At 39.0% G+C, this 14,613-nt stretch overlaps 1 protein-coding gene across 1 annotated transcript in view; it reads left to right on the forward strand.

The window, feature by feature from the left end:
- The window catches only part of Fras1 (Fraser extracellular matrix complex subunit 1), a 448,626-nt gene that overhangs the window by 251,424 nt on the left and 182,589 nt on the right, over nt 1-14,613 (forward strand). The window contains exons 21-22 of the mRNA XM_042678144.1: nt 11,449-11,601; nt 11,885-12,031. Of these exons, the coding sequence (XP_042534078.1) occupies nt 11,449-11,601; nt 11,885-12,031 (300 nt within the window). The remainder of the gene's footprint in view (nt 1-11,448; nt 11,602-11,884; nt 12,032-14,613) is intronic.

Here is a 14,613-nt window from a genome sequence, read left to right on the forward strand (position 1 = left end):
CTCTTCTGTGCTTCTAGATCTTAGAAAATTTCTGCTGTGCCAAGAATTCCTAATATTTCCCCTATTCTTTCCTGTGATCATTTCATGGTTTCAGTTGTACATGAGTTTTTTAAGGTGTTTTGAATTAATGCTGGTACAAGATGATATATAAGGATCTAGTTTTGGATTTCTGCATGTGGATATCCAGTTTTGCCAGCACCATTTGTTGTAGGGGCTGTCTTACTTTAGGCCTATGTTTATGGCTCCCTTATGGAATATTAAATGATTGTACATCTGTGGGTTTATTTGTAGTTTTTTTTGTTGTTGTTTCATTGGTCTTTAGGCCTGTTTTTTTGTTTTTTTTTTTTAATTTTTATTTTTTTATTGTGAAAATACTGTACAGAGGGGTTACAATTACATGGGCAAGATAATCAGTACATTTCTTATCAAGCATTGTAGCCTCCTCCTTTGTTTCCCCTTCCCATCTCTTCCTATCCTCCCCCCCTCCTCCCCCCCATCCTATCCCCCAACCAAAGTTGTAAAGTTCATTTTTCCACATAACAACTTGTACATCTCATTGTTGCAATGGATCCACCTGTATCCCTCTTTAAACTATTTGTTTTTTCCCTTCCCCTCCACAAATTACACCAACATCAAACACAGTGAAAGCAGGGGTTGTTTTTGTGCCAGTACCCAGCTGTTTTCACTACTGTGGCATTGCTTTTGCTATTTGGGGTCTTTTGTTGTTCATATGTATTTTTGGATTGGTTTCTCTATCTCAAGGAAGAATGATGTTGGGATTTTATTGGGTATTTCTTCAACTTTGTAGATTGCTTTGCACAGTATTAACACTTACAAAAGGTTAATTCTTCCAATCCAAGAGCATGTAAGGGCTTTCTATTTCCTTAAGTTTTCTTCAATTTCCTTCTTTAGATTTTTACAGTTTTCACTATAAAGGTCCTTCACATCTTTGGCTAAGTTAATTCCCAAGTATTTTTCTTTTTGAGGTTATGGCAAATGGAATTGCTTGCCTGATTTCAGTATCTGTCTTCTCATTGTTGATGTACAGAAAAGCTACTGATTTTTGTGGGTTGAATCAGATCTAGTAGTTGATAGTCTAGTAGTCAATAGGGTCCTTTAAATACAGGATTATGTCATCTGCAAAGAGGGATAGTTTGCTTCTTCCTTCCCTATTTGCATCCCCTTTATGTTTTTTTCTTGCCTTATTGCTCTTGCTAGGAACTGCAATACTATATTGACAAGTAGAAAAGAGTACATATTTTGTCTCATTCCTGATTTTATTTTTTCACCATTAAGTATAATGATGGCTGTAGGTTTTTCATATACAGCCTTTGTTATATTGAAGAATGCTCCATGTATTCATAGCATCTCCAGAACTTTTATCATAAAGAGGTGTTGGATGTGTTCTCAAGCTTTCGTGACTTTACCCCCAAAATGAGAATAAATCATCCCATCTCTCACAATTGTGGGTAATCCTCCCTGATCTTCCAGGCAGAACCATTGTGATGTCAAGAAAGCATTATCCGGTGATGACCACATGCAATTTCCTCCCAGCTACAGTATGATATATCAGAGGTTCCTTGCAGCTGCTGAGTCAAATATTAATTTTTTTTATCTGTTTAAATTTTTAGCCTGACTGCATGCTGGGCATATTTAGAAAACAAATGAAACCTTCTGCTGCTTAAAATGAGAAATGTATTTATTTTATCTGGAGCTCATTCTCCATTTTCTGACTTTTGATTTGGTAATGTGTTCATTCATTTGCTTGTTTAGAGTGTAAATTCACTGAGTTTATTAACAAGGAGGCACATATACAAACAACTGGAATTCCATCTGCCTGCTCCCCATAATACACATGCTCATTAAAGACCCACGATCCGAAGCAGGCTAAGCATCAGTGTGTTCTGGCCTCTTTTCTTTCCCCTTTACTGTTAATGAATGTTATATTTAAGGACTCTTTGCTGTAATTGCAATAGTGACAAGTAAGAATTTACTTACTAAGTAACACTAGCAGGAATCTAAGAATGGCTTCCAGATTGGAGACAGTTTTTAAGCAATTAATGGACACACACTCACTAGTCAGATGTATTTGAGGTCAGCCTCCCACTTCTTTGATTTTAGACAGGAAGATCAGCTGTGGATCACTTGCTGCACAGATGGGGCTTTTAGGATGGGATGTTAATCCTTGCAGAAGCTGCTAGATTGATGGGTTGGAAACTCAATTCCTCTATTTTAGTAACTGCAGACCTAGTACAGATTAAGCAGTGACAATATAAACTTCCTCTGGTGTGTGCTGTGAAATTTGTTTCAAATACCACCTTTGGGTAGGAGCAGAAGGGAGAAGCAGAGTGAGGAGGATTAATGGGAATTCATTCAGGAGATTGCTGGCCTCTGGGAGGACACTGACATTTTCAGGATGTAATTCCTGACAGGTGTGTTGTCCCAGTGTGGGTCCAAGCACAGTCTGAATTCCTATTTGTCAGAGGGTGACCACCTACCTCAAGAATTTCCTCCACATCAGGTTAGTTCTTCAATGACTCAGAATGGTCTCTGAGTTATATGACAATGGCAAGTATCACAGCAGCTCCCTAGGACAGTCACCTTCTGTGGTGTCTGGAGATGCAGCCATACCACCTCTTAATTCCATTTAGATTGTCTAATTAATAACATTTGGCTGGCCAGCGAGATACTTCTGTCTTCATGATCTCAAATTGTAACTGACAAGGCAGTTGTAAATTGTCACACACTCAGCCAAGAAGCTTCTTTTTTCATCCTAGCTTGATCAAGTTTTTGAAAATCAGCCTGTATAACCCATGGTGATCTTTTCCTACGCCCCCAAATCATCCACACTTTTACCCAATGTTTTTTTTAATATTATTTAATTCACCAACTCTATAGGAACTGCCTACTTCATGTTGCTGATGTGGCCAAATTGGATTCCTGCATTTTCATTTCTAAATGAGTTTTGAAACTGACAATTTGCGAAAAAAAAAAGGTCTTTCTTAGTCATGCCTCAAAAGTAAGCCATAAGAAAATTTTGCTTCCTTCCCAGGGTATAGCTCAAAATCTTTATTCCCAGTTACCACAGTTTTCATGTTCCCATCTTAACATATTTTTTAATTTAACTTGACTAGTCTGGGATAAGCCCCTTGAGAACAATTTAGGATCTCTTATTGGCACAGAAGGAACTTCTGCATGTATGTGATGAGTAAGAATTAGAGCAGAGTTGAGAACAGAAAGAAATCTGCTCCCTGTTCTACATTGAGAGTGACTGAATTTTCTTGAATTGTTGGTTTTGTGCTATGGTTCTAATGCATTTTTGTATTACCACTGACTTTCTATGCAAGTTTCTCAGTTTAATCTGTAATAAAACCACACAGCTCTCAGTAATAGTAATAGACTGACAAACCATACACACACACACACACACACACACACACACACACACACACACACACACACACACACACACACACACACACACACACACACACACACACACAAATCCATTCCCAATTGCCTGTAGGATAAATCCAGATATCTTTTCTTGACTTATTAAGTAAAGCCTAGCAAGGTTGTGAGTGACTCTTACGTATGTTATTTAAGATCCAGCCACAGTGCACTTTTCTCAGTTTCTTGAAGGCATCTTTTTTCTGTTCAGCTTCTGGATTTTTTTGCCAAAGCATTCCTTGTTCTTAGAACTAACCCTTCCCAACTTCTTTTTTTTTGGTCGGTTGTGGGGCTTGAACTCTGGGCCTGTAGGTGAGCTGAAGTATGGCTTGAACCACAGTGCCACTTCCAGTTTTCAAGTGGTTTATTGGAGATAAGAGTCTCAGACTTTCCTTGCCCAGGCTGGCTTTGAACCGTGATCCTCAGATCTCAGCCTCCTGAATAGCTAGGTTTACAGGCATGAGCCACGGGTGTCCGGCTTTCCCAACTTCTCATCTGGTCCTTTTATAGTGAATTTTTGTCTCTGTCACTCTAACTGGGCTTGTCTGTCCCTGGACTGTGCTTGTTCCTCTGTTACATATGCTATGACACTTTCTCCTTATTCCTGTGATCTTCAGTGGAACATTTTGATGGTCTCATGCTAGTCCCCTACATCCAATGTTCTCTTATGCTCAGCCTGCTGATACACAGGTCAAATCCACTCAATGATTGGTTCCTTGAATATTCCATTGGGCTTCCTCAACCCCTTCACAGAAAGAAGGGTGATCCTCGCTCCTTCTTTCCCTTGTGATGTAGGGCACACTGGGTAAGGAGATGGAGTATAGATAAAAATTGTGCTGCTGGAAGAAGCCCTGAATTTGTGAGTTCCAGTGCAAATTTTGTTTTCTTTTTACCTTTGCCCTGTGCCTTACGAATTTGGCATCATGGTGATCAGATGTTGATGTTTTTCAGGGAATACATGCTGACTTTATGCTTTCTGGTCCTCAGGGAGATGATCCTTGTAAGTGAGGAATGGACTTGTTTGATATGTCAGAATATTATTTGGCTACATATACAAACTATTTGGGTATCATTCTATATTTCAAGACATTTTCCTCCACCATGCTGAGAGTCTGTGAATATAGTAACCACTTAAATATTTTTGTTATTGAGAAAAAATAAAATGGTTTCTTTTAAATGCTCAGCCTTACTTATATAAAATAAATATGCAAAATGACCAAATGACCAATTTAACACTAGTTTTCCCTAAGCACATTTTTTAAAGATTATTTTATTATTTAAAAAAAATTCTAAGCACTGAAAATGTATGATAAAATAGTCTAATGAGAAGCTCTTAGAAATAGAAATTGATACTGTCTAGAAAGAAACCTATGATCTCTCTTAGGAATTTTGCCCTGCTTTTCATGCTGGTAATGGTTGATGATGTGTGCTTTGAATTCAGCCTGGGGATAACATGAGTGAGCTCATACTTACCCTCTTAGAGTCTCAGCTTCTTCATTTATAAAATGGAGATGATAACGTTGTTGTCTCTTTAGATTATGCATGTGCAATCATAAGTATGGTGTCTAATATGTACTTGGAGATCAATACATACAAGCTGTAATTATACTTTTAATTATACTCTTTTTACATCGTCTTTAGGAAATAATCTGGAATGCAGATAGAATTATACACAAAGGTTTTATCATAGCCTTAATTAAAAAACTGGATATCAGTAGAAAATAAATGGTCATACTTCAAAAAGTGGCTTTTTTCCTCTGTTTACTGAATGTTAAACTACTATGTTGCCTTTAAAAATGTTTTTCTTTTGTTTTGTTCTTATTTTTTTATTTTTTTGAGTTTTTTTCTTTTTTTATTTATTTTTTATTGTGAAAAAACTGTACAGAGGGGGTTACAATTACATGGGCAAGATAATGAGTACATTTCTTATCAAGCATTGTAGCTTCCTCCTTTGTTTCCCCTTCCCATCCCTTCCAAGCCTCCCCCCCCCAGTTTTGTTCTTATTTTTATTTATTTATTTTTATTAGTAAGGTGATGTACAGAGGGGCTACAGTTACATAAGTCGGGTAATAAGTACATTTCTTTTTAAACACCTCTTCCCTGTTTTCTCCCAGTTTTTCTCTTGTGACCTCTGTCCCCCACAAGTTGTATAGTTCAGCATAGTATTCAGTGAGTATCATTGTTTCATTGTGAGTACCATTGTTCACCCCTTGTCTCGCTATTTCTGTGCTTACCCTTGCCCTCGGCAAAACAGATCAATTTACATACGAGACAAAAGGTACATACATAAAAAACAGCAATAAAGGAGAGAGGAAAAAGCAAATAACAGAAAAATTCTTGTTTCCATTTCTTGGAGTTCATTTTGATAACGATGATTTCATATGATCATATGCACGTAGCTATTGAGCCTGTGCGATCCTTCCCTAAGAATATTCTTCTTTGGTCTCACCTTGTGAATGTTTAGAGTTCCATATAATTTATCATTTACAAGTGTAATTTTTTGTGTTTTACCGTCCACTGTGTTTACTTGTAGATTTATAGGCACAATCTAGTTACAACAAATGAGGAAAATCATACAACCCTGAAACTTTGGCAAAGTAGCAGGTATAAAATTAACCAACAAAAATCAATAGCTTTTCTGTATGTTAACAATGAGAAAATTGAGTCTAAAATCAGGAAAGCAACTCCATTTGCAATAGCCTCAAAAAAAAAAAAAAAACCAAAAAAGCAAAAACAATGATGTGAAGGATCTCTACAGTGATAACTTTAAAAATCTGCAATTTCATGCAGTCCCATTTGTCAAACTTTTCTTTCATTTGTTGTGTTTCTGGGTCTCTATTTAAAAAAATTCAGCCTGTGCCAAGGAGACCTAGGGTTTCTCCTATTCCATCCTGTAATGTTTTTAGAGTGTCTGCTTTGACTCCGAGGTCTTTGATCCATTTGGAGTTGATTCTGGTGCAGGCTGATGTATAAGGATTTAGCTTTAGTTTCCTACAAGTGATTAACCCATTTTGCCAGCACCATTTACTGAAGAGTCTGTCTTTCTTCTATTCTGTTTTTATAGCTCCCTTATTGAAGAATAGATGGCTATATGTCTGTAGGTTCATTTCTGGGTTTTCAATTGTATTCCAATGGTCCTGAGATCTTTTCTTGTGCCAGTACCAAGTTGTTTTCATTACTATGGCTTTGTAGTAGAGTTTGAAATTTGGTATTAATATTCCTCCAGCACTGTTCTTTCTGTTAAGGATAGTTTTTGCTATTCGGGGTCTTTTATTGTTCCATATGAATTTTTGGATTGCTTCTTCTATTTCCTTGAAGAATGAGATTGGAATATTGATAGGTATCGCATTGAATTTGTAGATAGCCTTGGGAAGTATTGCCATTTTCACGATGTTGATCTTTCCAATCCAGGAGCATGGGAGTTTTTGCCACTTTCTAAGTTCTGTTTTGATTTCCTTTTTCATGTTTTTAAAGTTTTCATCATAGAGGTCCTAGGTATTTTATTTTTTGTGGGGCTATTATGAATAGAGTTGCTTTCCTGATTTCAGCCACACTTTTCTCATTGTTGGCATACAGAAAAGCCATTAATTTTTAAGGGTTAATTTTATACCCTGCTACTTTACCAAAGTTTTGAATCACAGCAATCCCACTTTTGGGCATATACCCAAATGATCACAAACAAGACCATACTAAAGCTACCAGCACAACTATGTTTATTGCAGCATTATTTACCATAGCTAAGATATGGAACCAACCCAGATGCCGCTCAGTAGATGAATGGATCAAGAAAATGTGGTATATATATACAATGGAATTCTATGCCTCCATCAGAAAGAATGACATTTCTCCATTTGTTAGGAAATGGAAAGACTTGGAAAAAATTATACTAAATGAAGTAAGCCAGGCCCAAAGAAACATAGGTTCCATGGTTTCTCTTATTTGTAATAATTGGTATATGTCTGAGACAAGCAAAAAAGTTCAGATAAGATGATGTTAGGTAAAATGAGTAACTACTATAATCTCAGCTATGTAAAAAATTCTATATCTGTACAATTATATTAAAATTTTAGAAAATGTCAGTAGTTACTAGTTACTAACTCTGAAAGGAATTCCTAGAATGATTTCTATGTTTGTTTAGTTTTTGAGAATACTCTTTACGTTTTTTCCATATATTGCTTTACAGTCAGAAATATAAAACCTTAAGATACTTGTGTAAACCCCACTAGGCTGCTCTCCTGTGCAGATCACAGCAGTTCCCAGGCTTGAGTCTGCAGTTTGCTTGATGGTGGTACTCAGTGGGAATGGCCACTTGTAGCTACCATGTCTGAATTCTGTGGTCTGCCCTAGAGGACTATACTTTTTAGGTTGTAAGTCAGAGCCTTGGTATTAATTCTCAAGCTCTTGTTGCTCTGATTTCTGGCTTCCTTCCCTGTGTGTCATTACTCATTTTGAGATCTCCCAAGGAATTTTTTCCTACAAAGAGATTTTTGACTTCAAGCCTCTGAGGACAAAGGTATTTCCTAGGTTTTAGAAATTTATTATTCTTTTTGCCTTGATTTAATAAAAATCAGTCAACTAATCCTCAGAGCAGGATTCCAGAGCATTATTAAAGTAGGGGCTTGTACTGACAAGATTGGGAAGGGAGGTTTATGCAAATGGGTTGATATGGGAACCCCTTCAGATTGTTGTTGCTTTGGAATGAATTTATTCACAAGATTTGATGTTTAATATTGCCTATTTGGTAGGCAAGTGCTCTACTGCTGAAAACCCTTTTATTTCTTGGTTATTTTTGAGATAGGCTCTCACATTTTGCCCAGGCCTGTGCCTAGACCATAATCATCCTATTTTATGCTTCCTGCCATAGTTGGATGACAAAAATGAGTTACCCTTATGTCTAGCTTGTGAGGTTTTTTTTGCCCAGGTTGGTCTTAGAACTGTGATTCTAGTCATCTCAGTCTCCCATGTATCTGGGATTTTAGACATGAACAACCTTGCCCAGCTTCAGTATGACTTATAAAACCATAGACTGAATACAAATAGTTAACAGAATCAGAAAGTTCAACTATCTGAACTCTAGTACTTACAATCCCCTGTGTAAGATAGAACTGTAAACTAACTGGATTAATGTGATGCTCTGGGCAACTGGCAGTTGACTGTTTTATATTTTCAGATGTCACTTATTGATTTCTGCTTTGCCTCTGGGTACTCTATCATAAAATGTGATAAGTCTAGGTATTGAGTGATGATTTAAAAACATGTGTATGTGGTACTAGAGATCAAGTCCTAGTTTTGAGCATGCTAAATGTATGCTCTACAACTGAGCTATATCAGCAGCACTCATCAATGCCTTCTTAAGATTGCTTTAACATGGAGCCCTGGAAAGAAAGGAAAGGCCTGAGTGATTTCAGTCTCTGTAATTCTTGAACCCTGTCCACTGACTTCTGGTGTCTGTTTAAGCAAAGCCAGTCACATTTGGCTTTAAGACATCCTGAGACATTCTTAGGAGGATAGAAGTTGAGGATTGTTGGAGTAATCCTATACTTAGTCACTCAGTTGTTGGCCAGGGAAGAAGAGCTGGATGAACATAAACACCAGGTAAGTTAGGCCAAGAGATTGCAACAAGAGCTTCACAGAGGAATGCTAGTTGTAAGTTCCATGTGTTCCATAGATGTCAGGTAGGATGAGAAGATAGAGTGAGCCAAAGCGTTTAGTCAATGGACACTGGAGCTTTTTCCAAGAGCAACATTACAGTTGAATTGTGGAGACTGAAGACAGATTTTGGTGAGGTGGCGGACTTAGAAAAGTGAAGGAAAAGCTGGGGCATCTGTAGGAAAAAAATCCCTGTGGGAAGGAGGTGGTGCATATGGCAGTTGGGGTTGAAAGGAAGAAGAGAAATGGGGAAGAAAAGGTGGAATAGTATTGAGAATATGGCTAAGAACTAGGTAGACAAATTATGGGAAAGTGGAAAACATGAGAGAAAAATGGGTTCAGCTAATGTTCCAAGTTGAGAGGTATGAAGGGAAGGTGTGTATTCACATTGAACCACGTGGAGTAGATGAGGTCATCAGAGAAGATGTGACTGGGTGGGCAGAATAGGGTGGTGACTTGGGATGAATAGTGAGGATTTCATGGTGACTGCTGGGCTGTCACCCTGCACTGGCTTTCTTCAGACATAATTAATACAATTATACTCACTTAAATAGCTTCTAGAGAGCACCAAGAAAGAACAGGCACATCCATAAACATTTATTATACCCACTGTATACCACAGAGCTCTGCCCACTTTCCCTTCAAAGCTCTCACTAGGTGATTATTCTTTTTTATTTCTCTAATTGCACACTAGAGAAAGTTTCAGTTAGATACAACTGCTCTTTAGAACCACCGAACACCTACAGATCTTGTCAGTGCAGGAATGCTCCGCACACATTTGCTTTGAGGTCGAAGAAGCCATAACTTTTCACCGAACAGTGCCTTGAAGCAGTAGTGTTTCCAAGGCTGACATTTTACCAGCTTGCTTATGTAGTCATAGATCACCTTCTTTTGCTCTAGCAGCTTTCCAAACTACTTGAACTTCACTTTGCACACCTAGGCTGAGCTTCTGAAATGCAAGAAAGACACTGGAGAAAGAACGAAATGCTTGGTGTCATGTCAACATGGACACTTCACACCTCAACAGGAGGAATGAATGGGCCTCTGTTTCACACTTCCCTCCATGTATTCATCACCTCCTTCATAACTTACTGAAGGGCTTGTAGTAAGGATTGATTTGGCTCTTAGGATAACACAAATTGTCTCTAATAGTCACAAGAGGCTGCTTGTAGTTTGAGACTCCCAAAGTTCAGAGAAAGGTCAGGACCTTTTGTCTTTCTGTGCCTAGAAGATTTGGCACTTCTGAAGATGCGGTTTTGACTTCACCTCTGGGGTGCTATAAAGAAAAAGCCTTTCATGCTGATGAGGGGTACCCAGGATAGAAACTATTTGCTTTTTGTTCAGGGGATGTGTCGGGATGATCAACAGTTCACTATCACCAAGAATGTAAGAGAAAGACCTGCTTGAACAGCACTTAGGGCAGATAATCTGTGTTACTGGCATGGATTATTTTTTAGTAAAAATGTAGATGGAAACTATAGTCTCTATGTATCCGGATGTTGAGATGAAATGAGCTATCTGAGCTCTGTATTAGCATATAAAACCAGACCCCCCCTTTTTTCCCTCTTCCTGTGTCTGTACTCCTTTTGATTTTGGTAGGTAGTTCTAGATTTGGGGTCTTCTTGTGCCTCATTGATGAGGGATGGCTCATGAGACTCAGAGGGTAATTACCACTTGAAAGCAGTGGAAGTTTTCACCCAAATGGAAACTGAACACAATCAAGTTCTTTATTAAAAGATGACTATTATACGAGCAAGAACAAGAGCGTGCTGCCTGGATGAGATAATTTGTTTTATAGCTTTAATCACAGCTGGCATGACTGGGCTGAGACGAACTGGGTAGCAGGTCATAAAAATGATTTTTCAACTCACAACTGTTTCTTTATAACTTTTTTTTCTAGTTAAAGACTAAAATTTTCTGGCAACGCAATCCTATTATCTAGGAACCACAGCACCCCTACTCTCCCTGGCACTGGAGGTCCAGGGGCTTTGTGGAGGGCTCTGGAGCACCAAGAAAGACTGCACTTGAGTGCTCTGGCTCTGGGGGAGGAGATACTGGCAGGATTGATCTTTCAGCAGATCCCTGTATCCCCAGCAAATATCTAACACACAGTGACCCAGGACTTGAAAGTTGTTCAGTTGGAATGGGATGAAAACCCAATTACTGTGCTGAGTCTAGCCATTTGCTTAAAAATTCCAAATACATGATTTGTACAGGTCCCAAGTTTCTAATTTCCTGACATGATCTACCTCTGGGCTAAACTCTCTTGCTGTCTGTGCTGTGCTTGTGGTATTTAGACTTGGTGCTCATGAGCATCCCTGCTTTCTCCCTCCTCTCTGTCCTCTCTAGATTGCCATCCTCTGTGTCAGTTGTGCACAGCTGATCTGCATGACACTGGCAGCACCTGCCTGAGGTGCCAGAATGCCCGCCACCTACTGTTCAGAGACCACTGTGTTCCCCACTGCCCCTCGGGACACTATGCAGAGAGGGGAGCTTGTAAAAGTAAGTACTGGCTTCAGGGCCGGAGGACCCTTGTGAAGTTCTGTTTGTGTGTGTGTGTGTGTCTGTGTGTGTGTGTGTGTGTGTCTGTGCGCGCGCGCTTGTGTTTCAGTAGTGAGGCTTGAACTGAGAGCCTCATGCTCTCCCTTAGCTGACACTCTATCACTTGAGCCACATCTTGAAGCCCAGTGAGTGCTCTTTGGGGGCCTTGTTTGAGGCACATAAGGCTACTGTGGAAGGGAGGATGACTTCATGGTCTGTTTGTGTCATGTCTCTTCTCCTGCAGGATGCCACCCCTCCTGTAGAACATGTCAGGGTGGAGGCCCTTTCTCCTGCTCCTCATGTGACACCGGCCTTGTTCTGACCCACATTGGGACCTGCAGTATCACCTGCTTTCCTGGGCATTACCTTGATGACAACCGTGTTTGCCAGCGTAAGTTTTTCATGCCCTTTCTCTTCTCTTGCCCTTCTGAGGGTCTTGGGACAGATATGAAGTTCTTGCTCACACCTTCTCTTCTGGTAACATGTGTTTCTAAGAGCAAAAAAGCTAATCTAATGGATGCCATTAGCACTGATAGCTCAGATATCAGCCTAACTAAAATGTTTGCCTCTCTGACTGCTATCTGTGTAATCTAGGGTAGGTTATTCAACTTCTCTGTTCCTATTATTTCATTTACAAAATAAAAGTGTTAGTCTGTCCTATCTTTACGGCTTGATCCCAGGCAGAAAGTGGAGTTCGCTCTAGGATGGTCAGCCGACCAAGTACTTCCAAAGATTGAATTTGTTTTCTGCAGGTTTTTGGTGATACTGACAGTGTACAAGGCTTTACATGTTTCAAAGCATTCCATTTCTGTCCAGTGGTAGTTATTTTTCGTACACAAGTTATATGTATAGATGTCTTATTTCTCAAGTAAGTCGGGATGTGATTAATTACCTTGAGTCAAGCACAAACAAAGACTTCAGATATATTAGGGGAAGGGCAGACCTGGATGGAAAGAAAATTAGGAAATCCTTCACAGATGAAGGAACATATGTGATAGGCTGAGGCAGCTTACTTTATTTCCATCACTAAAGTGTCATTTAAAAAATTGTTATTCTTTGGAAAGTGACAGTGAACAAGTACCGTGGTGATATTTCAATTTTATGTTCTAGGAAGTACCAAGTGGATAGCATTATATAGACCAGTGGCTAGAAGAGGAGATTCTACAGGCCGGGGACTGAAGCTCACTATCTGCTACTTACCAGTAATAACTTAGTCAACCTCTGGGCTCAGTTTCTTTTGTGTAAAAGGGGATCTAATGAGTACTTACATTTTAGTGCTGTGGTATTTGACACAGTCACTAGAAGAGGAAGTTCCGTCTTCGTATAAACTGTTATCATCTTCCGGAATGGAAGGCAAATCATGCAAAAGAAAATATTTACATAGCTATCAGCAGAAAGAAAGCTATTAACGTTAGTTCATTGAGATGCTATTGATGAAGTTATATGGAACTCACACTTTTCCATCATCTGTTGATGACAAAATGCTGAAGATAGATTGGTGAATACTAGATATAGAAACATTTTTTGAACCAATTCAAATATTTCTTTCGTGTGTGTGTGTGTGTGTGTGTGTGTGTGTGTGTGTGTGTGTGTGTGTGTGTCCATGTCCTGATCCTAGGGCTTGAACTCACAGCCTCAAACTCCCTCTTAGATTTTTCACTCAAGGTTGGCCCTGTACCACTTGAATCACACTTCCACTTCTGTGATTTTTTTTGCTGGTGAACTGGAGATAAGTGTCTCAAGGATTTTTTTTTTTGGTCATGGGGCCTGAACTCTGGGCCTGGGCACTGTCCCTGAGCTCTTCAGCTCAAGGCTAGTGCTCTACTACTTGAGCCACAGCGCCACTTCTGGCTTCTTCTGTTTATGTGGTACTGAGGAATCGAACCCAGTGCCTCACGCATGCAAAGCAAGCACTGTACCACTGATCCACCTTCCCAGCCCTCAAGGACTTTTTTGACTGACTGATTTTGGGACCATGGTCCTCAAACCTCAGCCTACTGTATAGCTAGCATTAGACGTGAGCCATAGGCACTTGACTTTACTTTTGTAATGAAAACTTTGCTTGGCATATAGTAACCATCTGCCAGAGTCCATAGGCTGTGTAATACAAGGGACAGGAATGAAATACTTGCATGTTTCATTTGAGAGCAAGAGACTATTCATAGAGAAATGCTGACTTGGATTTATGAGGATCTTCACAGCAGCAGAATCACAGAAAAAGAAGTTCGAAAGATGAAATAGCATCTCTTCTATGAGGTAGAGGTGACAAAACCACACTGCATTGAAATATCCCTGTTTGGGGAAGTATTTGCTATGTTATAGGGTGACCTCTGAGCAAGCATTTGCTACACTACTTTGTAAATAGATTTCACAATATATTTCAGTTAAATTATGAATCAACTAACCTTAGTCTTGGGGTTGCATTATCTTTAACATTGAATAAATTAAATCTTTAAGTTGGGAGATTTGAGTTTCTATTATGTAAAAAACAATGCTGCTTTGAAATGACCATCATTATAGGCAATTATAGTCCCACTGATTTTAGAATTTGTTCAGTCAAGGGATTTTGAGGAAATGTCATCAGTGCTACAGGAGGTAATGATAACTATATTATTAAAGAAAGTAAAGATTTGAGGAACTTCCTAGATTCTGATTTTTGTAATCCTGAGGAAGAATGTACTATTCACTAAAATTCAAGGGTGACCAGGTGAGTTCAGAACCTAGACAAAAAAATCTATAATAAATTAGGCTTTCCAAACCCTAGCACTTTGGTTTGAAGGACAGGTTTGGAGCTACCTAAGCCTACCTTGCACCTGGGGCAGAGATTCTTTCTCACTCTTCCTCACAGACATCCATAGAGAGGAAGAATATCACAACCATTGTTGGATGGTTGTTTCTGAAAAGCCATAGAACATTTCCCTGGAGCAAATAGAGAATTATTCTCTTTTCCAGTTCTCATCATCACCTTCAGAA

This window comes from Dipodomys spectabilis, unplaced genomic scaffold (genome assembly GCF_019054845.1).
Source record: "Dipodomys spectabilis isolate Male_0828 unplaced genomic scaffold, ASM1905484v1 ptg000043l, whole genome shotgun sequence".
In the NCBI taxonomy this organism is placed as follows: Eukaryota; Metazoa; Chordata; class Mammalia; order Rodentia; family Heteromyidae; genus Dipodomys; species Dipodomys spectabilis.